At 46.4% G+C, this 16,488-nt stretch overlaps 1 protein-coding gene across 3 annotated transcripts in view; it reads left to right on the forward strand.

Annotated features, from left to right (window-relative positions):
- Window positions 1–16,488, forward strand: part of LOC147021193 (uncharacterized) — an 83,016-nt gene that overhangs the window by 42,115 nt on the left and 24,413 nt on the right. For all 3 annotated transcript variants that reach the window (XM_085893665.1, XM_085893663.1, XM_085893664.1), the window contains one exon: window positions 12,563–12,995. In XM_085893665.1, coding sequence (XP_085749791.1) covers window positions 12,575–12,995 — 421 coding nt within the window. In that variant the 5' untranslated portion in view covers window positions 12,563–12,574. The remainder of the gene's footprint in view (window positions 1–12,562; window positions 12,996–16,488) is intronic.

A 16,488-nucleotide genomic window follows, 5' to 3' on the forward strand; every position in this document is an offset into this window, starting at 1 on the left:
CTACACTGGCCATAAGTTGTAGTCACATTATGCGATCGTTGACACACGTCGACACACGTTACTTGTAAGTTACTCATAAGTCGAAACACGTCGAGGTAATGTTTAGCGTACCCGAAACTTATTTCTAACCTATGAGTAACGTTTTGTAAGCACGCTACACGAATGTTGTTCACACTTCGCAACACGTTACTTGAAAGTTCCTCATACCTTGAAACACGTCAAAGTAATGTTTAGGGTACATTTGACTTATTTATACCCTATGAGTAACGTGCTTGGGAATTATTTGTAAAGCATGTCGTATGCACAAATACGTATGTAGACGTATTTGACGTCTTCAGGACGACCACAGAACTTACTGAACGCGTTTCTAACTTACAGATACCGTATAATGGCGTATTGGCAGCGATTAGGGGAATTGGTATATAAAAAGGGGCTTCGCAGGAGGAACTCGTCTTTTTTTTAGACTTTGTGGTGAGTACATGTCCATGTCATTCCGAGAGATGGAGGATACGCCAAGGCTCAGACGACAATACCTACCTGTCCTCCAACAGCAACATGACCTCATCGAGTTGACACTGCACCAGTTCCGTGCCAATAGAGCTGGGAGAAGAAGATGTGAACGGAGGAGAAGGAACTGGGTCAGACCATGGATCGGGAGGCGACGCCATTATGGCATATATGACCAGCTCATGGTGGAACTCCGGAACGAGGACCATGCATCCTTCATGAACTTCCTGCGAAGGCATCGATGTTCAACGAGCTGCTAGCTCGAGTGGGTCCAAGGATAACCAAGCAGTACACCTTCTACAGTGATCCGCTTGAGCCTGGCATGAGGCTGGAACTGAGCCTGCTGCTGTTGGTGCCGTGACTGCAGTGCTGTGGAAGCGATTTAACTCGTTCAACGAAAACGATTTCAATTGCCGAGCACCAGCGTCCAAAAACAATAGGCGAGTGACAGGCATTTATTAAAAGTGAAGTTGCAGCCTATGAATAGAAAACCTCACGTAATCGTCGACGATACGCTTCCACGATATGCATACGTTAGACTTTCGTTGGGCATTGGTTGTGGACGCCAAAAACACGCTAATCAATCGTTGGTATAACTTATCTATAAGTTATCAAAGCGTTCTGTGTTCATTACTTGTACATTATGCATTTGTCCAAGTCGTTTTGAATACTTTAAAAACTGAAACAAAAAAATAGTTCAGCGTGGGAATGAGAAAAAAAAATTAGCCAAAAAGAACATCGAACAATGGTGCAAAGTAGTCTCCTAATCGTGGACGCAACGAGGATCCATCATCACCCACACGCTCCCCATCACGCTCACCAACTACCAATACTACTACGACTACTACTACTACTACGACTACAACTACTACTGACACGCTCACCAAATACTACAACTACTGATACTACTGACATTGACATCTACTCAACATGGAGTCTGGAACACTGACGTGTTCCTCTTGTGAAGCCCATTTGTATATACCAATTCCCGTAAACGCTGCCAAATCGCCATTATTCGGGAGATGGAAGTTAGAAACACGTTCAGTAAGTTCTGTAGTCGTCCGGAAGACGTCAATCAAATTCATCGACATACGATAATGTGTGTTTGAGATACGTTACACATAGGTTCAAAACACGCTACTCATAGGTTCAAAGCACGCTACTCATAGGTTCAAAGCACGTTACTCATAGGTTAAAAATTAAGTTTCGGGTATGCTAAACATTACCTCGACGTGTTTCGACTTATGAGTAACTTACAAGTAACGTGTGTCCGACATGTGACTGATCGCGGAGCGTGCCGAGAACTTGTGCCAGCGTATGCGGAACTTGTGAGCCATACGTCGAGTACGTCGTAAAATTTTCAGCATGCTTGAAATTTCACGACGTACTAGACGTACCACGAAATATGACAGCGTACTTCATTGTTTTTCAGCCTGCTCCTAACGTTTACACAACTTACCCATACCGTATTCAACGTGTGCCAGCGTTTTAGACACATTTTTCATCGGTCGGCATATGCTGGCTAAATCGTCAAGGTGTGACTGCGATGTTGACAATTTTCAGGCGGTTATGATTTAAATCGATGTGCGGCAGCTTTTTAACAGAGAATGCCACGAGTTCGTTGGCGATACGTGCAGCGCGCTATGCCTAAGTTAAACTATCATTGGGCATAGGTTGTGAACGCCGACAACAGGCTAAGCATTCGTTGGTATATGTTATATATAAGACAACGAAACGTTCTCTGCCCATTACTAATATGTTATGCATATGACCAACACGTTATGAATACAACCAAAACTTAAAAAAAAAACCTCAAAACTTCAGCGTATGCCAACGTTTTACATACATTTTTATATGTTGCCATTGCTGGCTAAAACGTCAAGGTATGACAGAGCCTTTATATACAGACACACACATGCAAATGTACACACACACCAAGTAAATAAAAATGATAAACAAAGATTTACTTTGAAACAGCATTTTTTGAAAGAGGATTTCAAGTGGATAACTTGCGAAGTTCAATTGAAAAATATATCGAGGCACAGAACACAAAATGATGTCCTGTAAAAATAAAATTGCGCATTTTCAGTGGATGAGACCCCTCCTGAGGCACCCACCGCAGGACCCAACAAAGGAGGAAACGTAGTCCAATCGATGAGAGATTGAAAGCACGTGTACTTTTTTCCTGAAACGAACAACCAAACAGTAAGGAGAGCACTCACAGAGTGGCTTAAGCATTCAAGCAAGCACTCCAAAGAAACGGCTCCATTGGCAATCACCGAACCGTCACATTCAACATGCACCTCTCAGAGACGCCCAAATGTCACATATGTCCGAATTGGACTTTTCTTTTCGAGGAGTCAGAACTGCTTGTAAGTTCGATTCTGGAGCTTAAATTTTGCAATTCTTCTTCACTTAAGAGATACGCATGGCGATCACATGTGAGGAAATGAAATAAAACGGCGAATGCTGACGTCTCCGGGAATTTATAAGCATTGCAATGCACCCAGCGAGTTGTGGCTCTGATGAACAGCATGTCCAAGTTGCAGCCTGTTCCAAGTCAAAGTAAGGTTGAGCAGGACAAAAAACATGGCAGCTTCAGACCCCAGCACGGTTACCCAGGAAATGCCTGAAGACCCCAGACAGCGAGGTGGCCGAGGATAGCCTGATGAAGGATGTAATTAAATAAGGCCATTAATTATCTTCAAAAGGGGTGTTTTAATTAACCCAAACACCCAATTTTCACTCTTGCACTTCCTTGGAGTGTCTTAGAATGCTAAGTTTCAGGCTGCGAGGTTTAATGGTTTTGGAGTAATAGAGGTGACACACACTGACAAGCTGACACACACACACACACACACACACACACACACACACACACACACACACACACACACACACACACACACACACACACACACACACACACACACACACACACACACCACCTTTCAAAGGGCCCTGTCACACGTATCAAAAGGTATGTAAAACGCTGGCGTACACTGAACTATTGATTTTTTTTTTTCAGTTTTGGGCGTATTCATAACGAGTTGGACGTATGCATAATGTATTAGTAACGTACACAGAACGTTTCGATAACTTATAGATAACTTATACCAACGAATGCTTAGCATGTTGTCGGTGTTCACAATGTATGCCCAACGATAGTCTAACGTATGCATAGCGTGCGGCAGTGTATCGTCGACGATCACATGGCGTAGGTTATTAACAGGCTGCCTCTCAACGATTTAAATCATAACCGCACCAGACATCGAAGTGTCAACATCACCGTCATGCGCTGTCACACCTTGACGATTTAGCCAGCGTATGCCGACGTATGAAAAATTTGCCGAATACGCTGGCACACGTGGAATACGTTATGGGTAAATTTTGTATACATTAAGAGCACGCTGGCATACGTCGTAGTATGCCGAGCTCATCGACAAATTTTCAGCATGCTCAAAATTTTTCGACGTATGACTCACACGTTCCGCATACGCTGACCATAAGTTGTAGGCACGTTATGCGATCGTTGACATATGTCGACACACGTTACTTGTAAGTTACTCATAAGTCAAAACACGTCGAGATGTTTAGTGTACCTGAAACTTATTTCTAACCTATGTGTAACGTAGCTCCAACGCATATTGACGTATGTAGACGTATTTGATTGACGTCTTCCGGACGACCACAGAATTTACTGAACGTGTTTCTAACTTACAGCTACCGTATAATGGTATATTGGCAGCATTAAGGGGAATTGGTATATAAAAATGGGGTTTACAGGAGGAACCCGTCAGTGTTCCAGACTCCATGGAGAGTAGATGTCCATGTCAGTGGTGGTGGTGGTGGTGGTGGTGGTGGTGGTGGTAGTAGTAGTAGTAGGTCCATGTCAGTCGTCGTAGGTGAACGTGATGGGGAGGGTGTGGGTGATGATGGATCCTCCTTGCGTCTGCGTCCAGAGCCACCACCAGGAGACTTCTTTGCAGCATTCTTCGAAGTTTTCTTCGGCTTTTTAATATTTTTTTTGTTTTTCTACGCTGAACTATTCATGTTGTTTTCAGTTTTGGGCGTATTCATAATGAGTTGGACGAATGCATAACATATTACTAACGCACACAGAACGTTTCGATAACTTATAGATTACGTATACCAAAGAATGCTTAGCTTGTCGACGTTCACAACCTATGCCTAACGATAGTCTAACTTATGCATAGCGCGCGGCAGCGTATCGCCAACGATCACCTGGCGTAGCCTATTAATAGGCTGCCGCTCAACGATTTAAATCGTTATAATCGCACTGGAAATCGAAGTGTCAACATAACCGTCATGCCGAAGGAAAAAAAAAAAAACAGGAAGTACTTATGCATAAGTAAAAACTTATGCTGGCCATAAGTTGTAGGCACGTTACGCGATCGTTGACACACGTCGACACACATTACTGGTAAGTTACTCATAAGTCGAAACGTGTCGAGGTAATGTTTAGCTTACCCGAAACCTATTTCTAACCTATGAGTAATGTGTTGGAGGCACGTTACGCGATCGTTGACACACGTCGACACACATTACTTGTAAGGTACTCATAAGTCGAAACTCGTCAATGTAATGGTGAGCGCCAGTGTTCCAGACTCCCTCTTTTTTTTTTAATCTTTTTTTTCTTCGGTATGACGGTCATGTTGACACTTCAATTTCTATTGCGGTTATGATGTAATTAAAAGGCTGCCGCTCAACGATTTAAATCATAACCGTCATACCGAAGAAAAAAAACCAGGGAGTCTGGAACACTGACGCCAATCATTACCTTGACGTGTTTCGACTTATGAGTAACATACAAGTAACGTGTGTCAACAAATGCGTAGCGTGCCTAAAACTTATGCCAGCGTATGCGGAATGTGTGTCATACGTCGAGTACGTCGAGAAATTTTCAACATGCTGAAAATTTCTCGACGTACTCGGCGTACAATGACATATGCCAGCGTACTACAACGTATGCCAGCGTACTACGACGTATTCCAGCGTGCTCTTAACGTATACAAAACTTACCCGTAACGCATTCAACGTGTGCCAGCTTAGTTCAGGTCAGGTTAGATCTGTGACCTGCTACAGGTACCATGTAAACCTGTACTAACCTGTTCCATGGTCGGGTTGTCGGTGACTACACCGTCTCCCCCACCAGGTTTTCTGGTGAGGAAGGTGTTTGGATATGGACACCCAGCCGGATTAAAAACAAAACCTGTCAAAGGGTGGAGGAGCTCCTTGTGAGCCAACGGCCATCCATATCTAGTGCCCAACTGTGTCTGCGGACGTCCTCCTGCAGTTGGGTTACTTTTTTATTCGGAGGTTGGTGGCAGGATTTGCACTCCGGCCACCGTAAAACCCTTCATTCCGCAAAACACAAAAACGCAAAAAAATCTGAAAACCCACTCCGTGGGAGTACCTCCTGTGCAGCTTCCCTTCGAAGGGCAGCTCACCGGATGACGGGATTGCGGCAAAGCCTGCGGGACCCCCAATCTTTGATGATAGGAGGGAAACCACGGGGTAACATCCTTGGGTCAGATTGCGGGAAAGTGTGTCGGAGTGGTGCTGAGGTGTCGTCCAACAGACGGTGGTCCCCTTGGGTTAACCTGAGGCGGTCCCTTTGGGTGGGTGCCTGGAATGTCCTATCCCTAAGAGAGGATAATCACCTGTCTCTGTTATCATCTGAGCTCAAGCGTTTGGACATCGGTATTGCAGCTCTCTCTGAGGTTCGGAGACCGGATTGCGGCGAGATAATGGTGGGTGGTTACACCTACTATTGGTCTGGTCGCTCTGATGGTTACCATACCCAAGGAGTTGCTGTAGCTGTGTCCAATAAGCTGACCCCAATGATAATTGAGGTAACACTGGTCAACGAGCGTATTATGAGACGAAGGATTCGTCACTCCTTGGGTGTAATTTCCCTGGTCTCTGTTTATGCTCCGACTGAGGCGAGTGATCTCACCGTGAAGGATGCATTCTACGCCACGCTCCAGTCTGTGGTTGATCAGTGCCCCAGACGAGATACACTTCTAATCTTGGGGGATTTCAATGCATCGACTGGAACTGATAGGGATGGTTATGAGACGTGTGTTGGTCCCCATGGGTCAGGAACTATGAACCAGAACAGCACTAAGTTCCTTGACTTTGCAAGAATTCATGGACTTAGGGTGGCTGGTTCATGGTTTCAACGCCCACAAGCTCATCGCTGGACTTGGTATTCCAACGCTGGTGGTGTGGCAAAGCAGATTGACCATGTCCTCATTGACGGTCGTTGGAGGATGATCCAGAACTGCAGGGTATACAGGAGAGCTCAGTTCCTCATTACTGACCACAGTCTTGTTGTAGCAACTCTAAAGCTGCACCTTAAATCCTGGAGAATGGTACCATCCCGGCCTAGGCTGGATGTTGGCAAGCTCAGGGATGAGAGAGTAGCTGAGGAGTTTGCGAACAGGCTGAGTGGACACTTGGGGGGTCTGGGTGCTTTGGGGGGTCCTGAAGAGTTGTGGAGTGCCTTCAAGACCACCATCCTTGATGTTGCCGGTGGATGTCTTGGAACTCACCGAAGGGCAAAGAAGAATTTTGACTCTCAAGGGACGCTGGATACATTGAACAGAGTCGCAGGGCCAGGCTGAATGGCAGAGCTGAGCTGTTCAGGGAGCTGAGGCGTAAAATTGTACTTGCACTGAGGGTGGACAAGGAGGCCAATGTGCGAGGAATCTGTGAGGGGGTAGAGCACCACCTGTGGACAGGTGATTCTCGTCCCGCTTCCAGGGGAATTCGCGCATTGCGTTCATCCAAGCCCATTGCTCGGAGCACTGCAGTTAGGGCAGAGAGTAGTCGGCTCTTGACAGAGGAGTCTGAAGTGAAGGCCCGCGGGGCTGGTTACTTTGAGCGGTTGTACCAGGCTGATCCCCCAGCTGTCGAGTTGGACATCAAGGGTGTTACAATCCCTGTTGCTGACCCTCGAATCAATTGTGGTCCACCTTCGCTTGTGGAAACACGGGCTGTGGTGAACCAGTTGAAACGGGGCAAAGCTCCAGGAATCTGTGGCATCCATGCCGAACTTCTCAAGGCTGGTGGAAATGCTGCACTCGTGTCGTTGCATGCAGTTTTGTGCTCTGCCTGGAACACAGGCATCATCCCAACTGATTGGAAGAGGGGCCTTGCTGTTCCTCTCTGGAAAGGGAAGGGCGATCGCCAAGACTGCAACATCTACCGAGGGGTGACGCTGCTCTCAGTGCCGGCAAGGTCTTTGCTCGGATAATTCTTGATAGGGTTCGCCACCATCTGCTTGAGCACCAGCATCCAGAGCAGTCAAGCTTTACATCAAAGAGGTCAACGATTGACCGTATCCTTGCTCTTCGTGTCCTCACCGAACGCAGACGAGAGTTTCGGCAGGGGCTGCTTGCAGCCTATGTTGATCTCTGTAAAGCATTCGATTCAGTGAATCGGGATGTCCTCTGGAGGATTCTTGGTCTTCGTGGGGTGCCACCAAAACTGATCGATCTGATGTCTGAACTCTACTCTGGTACTGAGAGTGCTGTGAAGTGTGGTGGTACCATCTATGACTTATTTCCAGTTGTTACTGGAGTTCGTCAGGGGTGTGTACTGCCCCCCACACTTTTCAGCACTTGTATGGACTGGATTTTAGGGAGGATGTCGGAGAGATCAAGCTGCGGTGCATCGTTTGGGAATGTCAAGATCTCGGACCTTGATTTTGCAGATGATGCAGTCATCTTTGCGGAGACCTTAGATATCCTTTTGGAGGCCCTCGAGGTGCTGAATGAGGAGTCGGAGCCGCTGGGATTTCAGGTTTTTTGGGTCAAAACTAAGATCCAGGCTTTCGGTGACATCTTGACATTTCGGTCCGAGTCTTCAGGTCCTTGGTACTTCCAGTCTTGCTCTATGGATGCGAGACTTGGACTCTGACCAAGGATCTGAGATGGGGACTTAATTCCTTTGGTACCAGGTCTCTTCAGAGAATCCTTTGCTATCGCTGGTCGGATTTTGTGTCCAACGAGCGGTTGCCGAGAGAGACTCGGATGAGATTTGTTTAATGCATGGTGCGTGAGCGTCAGTTGTGGCTGTATGGACATGTGGCTCGTTTTCCTGACGCTGATCCTGCTCACCAGATTCTCTCATCGAGGGAGTCTCATGAGTGGAGAAGGCCAGTGGGCCAACCACGTGTCTCGTGGTTGCAGTAGGTTGACCATCTTCTCAAGGAGATGGGGATGGGCCTGGCATCTGCCTGGGGGATGGCCAGATGGAGGCCCTGGAGTACCGGCGGAAAGTGGACGCAGCGACGCGCTGTTCTGGCACATGCTCCCATACCTGACCTGACCTGACAGCTTGGTTCGGCAAATTTTTCATACGTCGGCATACGCTGGCTAAAAGGTCAAGGTGTGACAGCGGCTTCACACTTCGATGTCTGGTGCGGTTATGGTTTGAATCGTCAATCCGCAGCCTATTAATAGGCTACGCCACGTGATCGTTGGTGATACGCTGCCGCGCGCTATGTGTAAGTTAGACTATCGTTGGGCATAAGTTGTGAACGCCGACAACACACTCAGCATTCGTTGTTTTCAGTTATCTATGTGATTAAAACGTTCTGTGTACATTACTAATACGTTATGCATACGTCCAACACGTTATTATACGCCCAAAAATTAAAAAAAAAACATCAATAGTTCAGCGTACGCCAGCATTTTACATACATTTTGATACGTTGCCAAACGCTGGCTAAAACGTCAAGGTGTGACAGCGGCTTCAACGCTGCCAATACGCCATTATACAGTAGCTGTAAGTTAGAAGTACGTTCTGTGATCGTCCGGAAGATGTCAATCAAATACGTCAAGATGCGTTGGAGATACGTTACACATAGGTTCAAGGCATGTTACTCAAAGGTTAGAAATAAGTTTCGGGTAGGCGAGACATTACCTCGACATGTTTCGACTTATGAGTAACTTACAAGTAACGCGTGTCGACGTGTGTCAACGATCGCATAACGTGCCTACAACTTATGGCCAGCGTATGCGGAACGTGTGAGTCATACGCTGGCATACGTCGAAAATTTTTGAGCATGCAAATTGTCGACAAGCTTGGCGTTATACGACGTATGCCAGCGTGCTTCAGCGTGCTCTTAATGTATACAAAACTGACCCGTAACGTATTCGACGTGTGCCAGCGTTTCAGACAAATTTTTCATCCGTCGGCAGATGCTGGCTATATCGTCAAGGTGTGACAGGGCCTTTAGTACAGATTAATTTCTCTCCAAGGAGCATTTCTATATTTCAAGATGGGACACAAAGACAGCATGAGCCTATTATTAAATGGAAATGGTGGGACCAGCGCCAGATTTATGAGCAGGCGACGCAGGCAACCGCCGAGGGTGCTGGGTTTAGGTGAGCCTGCTACGAAAATATAATTGGTATTAACAAGGAAATTTGGTACAGGAGGAGGCAATTTAGATTTGGTCCATCACATCTGTTCCATACCGACACCACGATTCAGATGAAATAAATCTGTCAAGCTTCATGACTCAAATTAAGAAGGGGATTGGGGATAGTGGGGATGAGAAAAGTATGACAGGTGTTGGGATATCACCAGGGTGTTAAAATATTAATAAAAAATTTGGGAGCTGGGAAAACGGGGGTGGGCAGAGGCTGTTTTGGGGTGAAGAATGGACAATATCAACCACACACTGTCCCTTGACAAGACCCTCACTACTGCGTGCACTTGCCCCCTCCTCACAACTGCCCGGCCTCACTGCCCCTCACCACTGCCCCTCACCACTGCCTGCCCTCACAACTGCCTGCCCTCACTGCCACCTCACCACTGCCTGCACTCGCTTCCTCCTCACCACTGCCTGCCCTCACTACCTCCTCACCACTGCCTGCCCTCACCACTGCCTGTTCTCACTGCCACGTCACCACTGCCTGCTCTCACTGCCCCTCAATAATGCCTGCTCTCACTGCCCCCTCACCACTGCCTGCCCTCACTGCCACCTCACCCCTGCCTGCCTTCACTACCCCCTCACCACTGTCTGCTCTCACTGCCCCCTCAACAATGCCTGCTCTCACTGCCCCCTCAACAATGCCTGCTCTCACTACCTCCTCACCACTGCCTGCCCTCACGGGCACGTCACCACTGCCTGCCCTCACGGTGACGTCACCACTGCCTGCCCTCACGGCCACGTCACCACTGCCTGCCCTCACGGCCACGTCACCACTGCCTGCCCTCATGGCCACGTCACCACTGCCTGCCCTCACGGCCACGTCACCACTGCCTGCCCTCATGGCCACGTCACCACTGCCTGCCCTCACGGCCACGTCACCACTGCCTGCCCTCACGGCCACGTCACCACTGCCTGCCCTCACGGCCACGTCACCACTGCCTGCCCTCACGGCCACGTCACCACTGCCTGCCCTCACGGCCACGTCACCACTGCCTGCCCTCACGGCCACGTCACCACTGCCTGCCCTCACGGCCACGTCACCACTGCCTGCCCTCACGGCCACGTCACCACTGCCTGCCCTCACGGCCACGTCACCACTGCCTGCCCTCACGGCCACGTCACCACTGCCTGCCCTCACGGCCACGTCACCACTGCCTGCCCTCACGGCCACGTCACCACTGCCTGCCCTCACGGCCACGTCACCACTGCCTGCCCTCAATGCCTCCTCACCACTACTTGCCCTCACTACTGCCTCTCTCACTGCCTTCTCACCACTGCCTACTCTCACTGCCCCCTCATCACTGCCTGCTCTCACCACCCTCTATCCCCTCACCACTGCCTGTACTCGTTATGTCCTCATAAGGTATTCACATGTTGAACAAACGGAGAGGAGGCTTTGAAGATGACTGTTGCGTGAGACATCATTTCACCTCGTACCGCCATGGGTGGAGGCAGTAGCAGAGTAGAAACATTAGATGTCACACTGTGTGAAGAGAAATTCATGAATTCATTCATTGGAATCATGCGCCACAGTGTGTCGCGTTCACTTTCCACTGGTACTCCAGGCGCCTCCATCTGGCCATCCCCCAGGCAAATGCCTGGCTCATCCACAACACTTCGGGATAGGACATTGCAGACAGACATCCATGAAAAGGGATGCCTCAAATTACCCCAAGGAGATTTGACTGTTATCGTGGTGCTGAGGTGTCATCTACCACACACTACAGTGTCCGGAGTGCAAATACGGCCACCAAACTCCAAGGCAAGGTACGCAACTGCAGGATAACATCCATGGACGTGGTTTGCACCAAATATGGATGGCCATTGGCTCACAAGGAGCTCCTGCACTCTTTGGCAGATTTTGTATTTAATCCTGCTGGGTGTCCATGAAAGGGAAATGAGGAAGAGAAAAAGAAATAAGAGGTTCTTCTCAACCAAGGCTTTTCTGCTTGTTTTGACCTTGTTTTGTGCAACCATGGTGTTACTGTTGATGCATTACCATTTTGCACATGGACATTGATTATTTGCTTATTAATGAATCAATAATGAGAGAGCAAGGCAGGGGAGTTGAGGTGAGGGGTTCTTTCATGATTTATTCTTTGAGTTGTTTCATTTTGATGATTTTTGGTTCCTTCATTTTGATTGTAGTGGCTGCTGGTTGCATCATTACTGTGCCACTGATGTAGAGCACCCCATACATTCGAGAAGAAATTTGGAATTTTGGACAGCATGACAGTGACGGCTTGCCTACTCTTTGAGAAAGTTGCCATGGGATATTTAATGTCTCCCAACGAATGTTGTGAGAGGGGATGCCCAGTTAAACGTTCACCCCAAGGATGGGAAACGCATTGATCCCTTTTCCTGTGTGTGAAACACCACGGTGACAGTTTATAGCCGTGTCTGGATTCAAACCCATGCTAGACAACTCAGGTGCAATTGTGTCTCCCTCAAGGCCGTCCTGCCAGTTCACATGGGGTGAACCAACTGTCTTCATAATCTTGCATTGCTTGGATAAAATGCAGAGTAAAGAAAATAACATGTATAACCTTTCCTTTGTTAACACAAGCATTGTGTCCCTGGCAGGTCATCGGTGAAATGGACAACTTCTTGGAATGGCTCCAATCACAAGGTCTGAGAGCAGAAACAGCCCAAGCAGTGATCAGTATACTTGGAATTGAGAATCAGAAGGTTATTCGAGTTTGTACAGACTCCGATTCATTGCGAACAGAGCTCCTCTCTCTCGCCAAAGAGAAATTTAAATTTGCAATGTATGCTGACTTCTGTAAATTTGTGAAATCTTTTTTGAAGCCGCAGGTTGTCCAGCTTGCAGGCTCTTATCTGTTGGGAAGTCTATTCGTCAACTTGGAGAATGCTATTCGAGAACTTTCCAGTTTCTGCCAAAAGTTTAATGGATTCCAAAATGTACAGCTGGAAAATGTTCCGGGTTTCCGGGGAATCGGTTTCAGTGATGTGTGCAACCTCCAAGATCCGGATGATGGATTCACACCCAAGTCTGGTATGTTACTATTTTATTCACCCTCGCTTGTCAAAAAATACCTTGATGTTCAACCATTAATGTGTTTTGTTTTTTTTAACTTGTGTTATCGTTATTTGGAACAAATTTTTTTTGTCAAAGACATTTACATTCATGATATGTAAAGTGAATGTTTTCTTCAAACTCACATTAAATTCCAAAGTGATCCCTGTTTTATTGGTGAAGGCATGATGAGCCTCCTCCTGTGCAAAATTTCCCTGCAAAAAATTTTCCTTGTAACAGCACATTTAAATGATGCACATGTCCGAAGTGGTTTGTTTACCACTCGTTTCGGCATGGACAGTATGAGGGGCATCCCATGGGAGAAAGGATTCTGTTAAAACACACATTATCTGGGCTGTGAGTTACAGTCTGGATTTGGAGATCTGTAAGGATGGAGCGGAGGCCTCAGATGTTTGAGGTACACACATTGAGGGACAGCAGAGAAGGTTTTGGGTGGGCGTAGGCTGGGAAGATGTGGGAGGGGGTGAGATGAAAGGTAAACTGCGAGGGGCAGGACGTGTGGAGAGATGAGATGAGAGGGGTGAGTTTGGTCGGGGGGAGCTTGGAGAAGATGGTGTGAGGGGGATGCAGAAAGAGGGGACATGAATTGGAGGGATGGTGAAGAGTGGGACACGTGGAAGGACGTGGGCTTGGAGTCTATGTTTGAGATAGCACTGACACAGAGGGGTTCGACTGCAAAATATTGTGAATGGGATTTGATTGTGTGCAGACAAACTGCACACATCTTCCCAGATTTCCTATATTTCACTTTATGAGATGAGCATCGTGGGATGGGTGGATGGCATTTTTGTTCAAAGCACGGAGAAAGGTGGAGCTGCACAACCTGAAGACGGATGACAGAACCAGCGTTTCCATAAGAGACAGGTTTACAAAATACAACTGTGTTGAAGAAGAAGAACAAGAAGAAGAGGATAAAATAAATCATCATGAAGAAAAACACGTGGAGTGCTGATACCAGATCAAGAAGGGAAGATGAGCATTTCAATATGTTTTCAAATAAATAAGCATTTTCTTCAATAACAAGATTGATGACATACGAGAGTTCGTTGAAATCACACCAAGTGGGTTGATTCAGCCGGTCATCCTTCTGAGGTCGGCAAAATGAGTACCAGATTACTGATAACATGGGCACTGCATCAGCGGCACAGGCACGCTAATGGAAAAATGATGTAACCAGCAGCCACAGGCTGCATATGAAACAACATCTCCTCTCCCTGTGAAGGCTGTAGTGTCCCAAAGCAGTTTTTGAGGTTCAGTCCTATTCCTCATCTTCATGAATGATCTCTGACTCTGGCAAATCATCTTTTGTGTATTTGATGATAACCTCATCCTGTGCTGTGACATCCCTCTTTGTTCATACAGGTAGCCTGCAGCATCTACCCCCTCTCCAGACCTTGACAAAATCGCAAGAAGGCAAAAAACTTGGAATATATCTTTCAATCCTGATAAGTATTATACTCTCACGATCCCTCTCCATGAGGTTTTTCTGGTAATCCCCCCCCCCTCTCCTCCCCACCCCATCTACTTTTCTGAAAATCTTCCTGAAGTTCAGTCACTTAAAATCCTTGGTCTCACTGTCAGCCATGATATTTCTTGGGAAAACCACATTTCAAAGTTGTCTTCGAAAGCCAGCTACTGACTGTATCCTTTGTCATACAAAGTCTTTCCTTGGCACACCTGAACTCCTCTCAGTCACCCTTTCTTGAACATGTGCAATGAACATAAATATCAATATTGAACAAAAATATATTGAGAATGGCACTCAGTGGAGCTCATACCTCCACCAGGCTGAAAAGTTTACGTTTTGTATTGCACTGAAAGGCTGGATCTGGATCCGGACCTGAATCAGAATCGAATCGGCTTTTTGGGGTTTTTTTTGTATTCCTGGTCGAGGTTCCAATTAGAGCTAACACACAACGCACGGCAATGGGGGCATGAGACAAGTGGGTGGGAGAGGGAAGGACTAAGGGCCCTGTCACACCTTGTCGTTTTAGCCAGCAATGGCAACGTATCAAAATGTATGTAAAACGCTGGCGTAAGCTGAACTTTTGATGTTTTAAAAAAAAAGTTTTTGGCGTATTCATAAAGAGTTGGACGTATGCAAAACATATTCGTAACGTACACACAACGTTTCGTTTTCTTATAGATAACTTATACCAACGAATGATAAGCGTGTTGTTGGCATTCACAACCTATGCCCAACGATAGTCCGACGATCACGTGGCGTAGCCTATTAAAAGGCTAACGCTCAACGATTTAAATCATTACCGCACTATGCATCGAAGTGTCAACATCACCGTCTCACCTTGCCGATTTAGCCAGCGTATGCCGACCTATGAAAAATGGGTCTAAAACGCTGGCACAAGTTGAATACGTTATTGGTAAGTTTTCTATACGTTACGAGCACGCTGTCATAAGTCGTAGTACGACGAGTACGTCAATAAATTTTAAGCATGCTGAAATTTTTACGACGTATGCCAGCATATGACACATGTTCCACATATGCTGGCCATAAGTTGTCGGCACGTGCTATGCGATCGTTGACACATGTCGACACACGTTACTTGTAAGTTACTCATTAGTCAAAACACATCGAGGTAATGTTTAGCATACCCGAAACTTATTTTCTCCATCAAGGTACATTTTATTATTTTCTCCTTGGCTCCATCAAGGCACGTGATGAAATATCGGTTGTTGTTGTTGTTGTTGTTGTGGTTTTTTTGTTTGTTTGTTTTTTTGTCTATCATTAACTTTTAAATATATTCAGACATTTGCTTTTAAGTTTGTAAAAGTTCACGTTACTATTAAAACATTATTCCATTTAATATATTGTAATTTCGTAAAAACACTTTTCTCGTCATGAACGTAGTTCGTCCATGACGGACTTGGAGTGAGGGCACGTTACGAAATATGGTAAGTTATTGTTGTTTTTTTTTTTAATCCTTCTTCCTCTTCTTGTTCTTCTTCTGGTGAAGTCCAAATCTTTAGGACGCCGCTCTTGGACACATTTGTCCTTGTTATATACCAATTCCCCGAAACGCTGCCAATACACCATTATACGGTAGTTGTAAGTCAGAAACACGTTCAGTAAGTTCTGTGGTCATCCGGAAGACATCAATCAAATACATCTACATAGGTCAATATGCGTTGGAGGTACATTACACATAGGTTCAAAGCACGTTACTCATAGGTTAGAAATAAGTATTGGGTACGCTAAACATTACCTCGACGTGTTTCGACTTATGAGTAACTTGCAAGTAACATGTCTCGACGTGTGTCAACGATCGCATAATGTGCCTACAACACGCTACTCATAGGTTAGAAATAAGTTTTGGGTACACTAAACATTACCTCGACATGTTTCGACATGAATAACTCACAAGTAACGTGTGTCGACGTGTGTCAACGATCGCATGACGTGCCTACAACTTATGGCCAGCATAGCGGAACG

Source organism: Eptatretus burgeri, chromosome 8 (genome assembly GCF_056783735.1).
Source record: "Eptatretus burgeri isolate ZD-2024b chromosome 8, Ebu_testis_v1, whole genome shotgun sequence".
In the NCBI taxonomy this organism is placed as follows: Eukaryota; Metazoa; Chordata; class Myxini; order Myxiniformes; family Myxinidae; genus Eptatretus; species Eptatretus burgeri.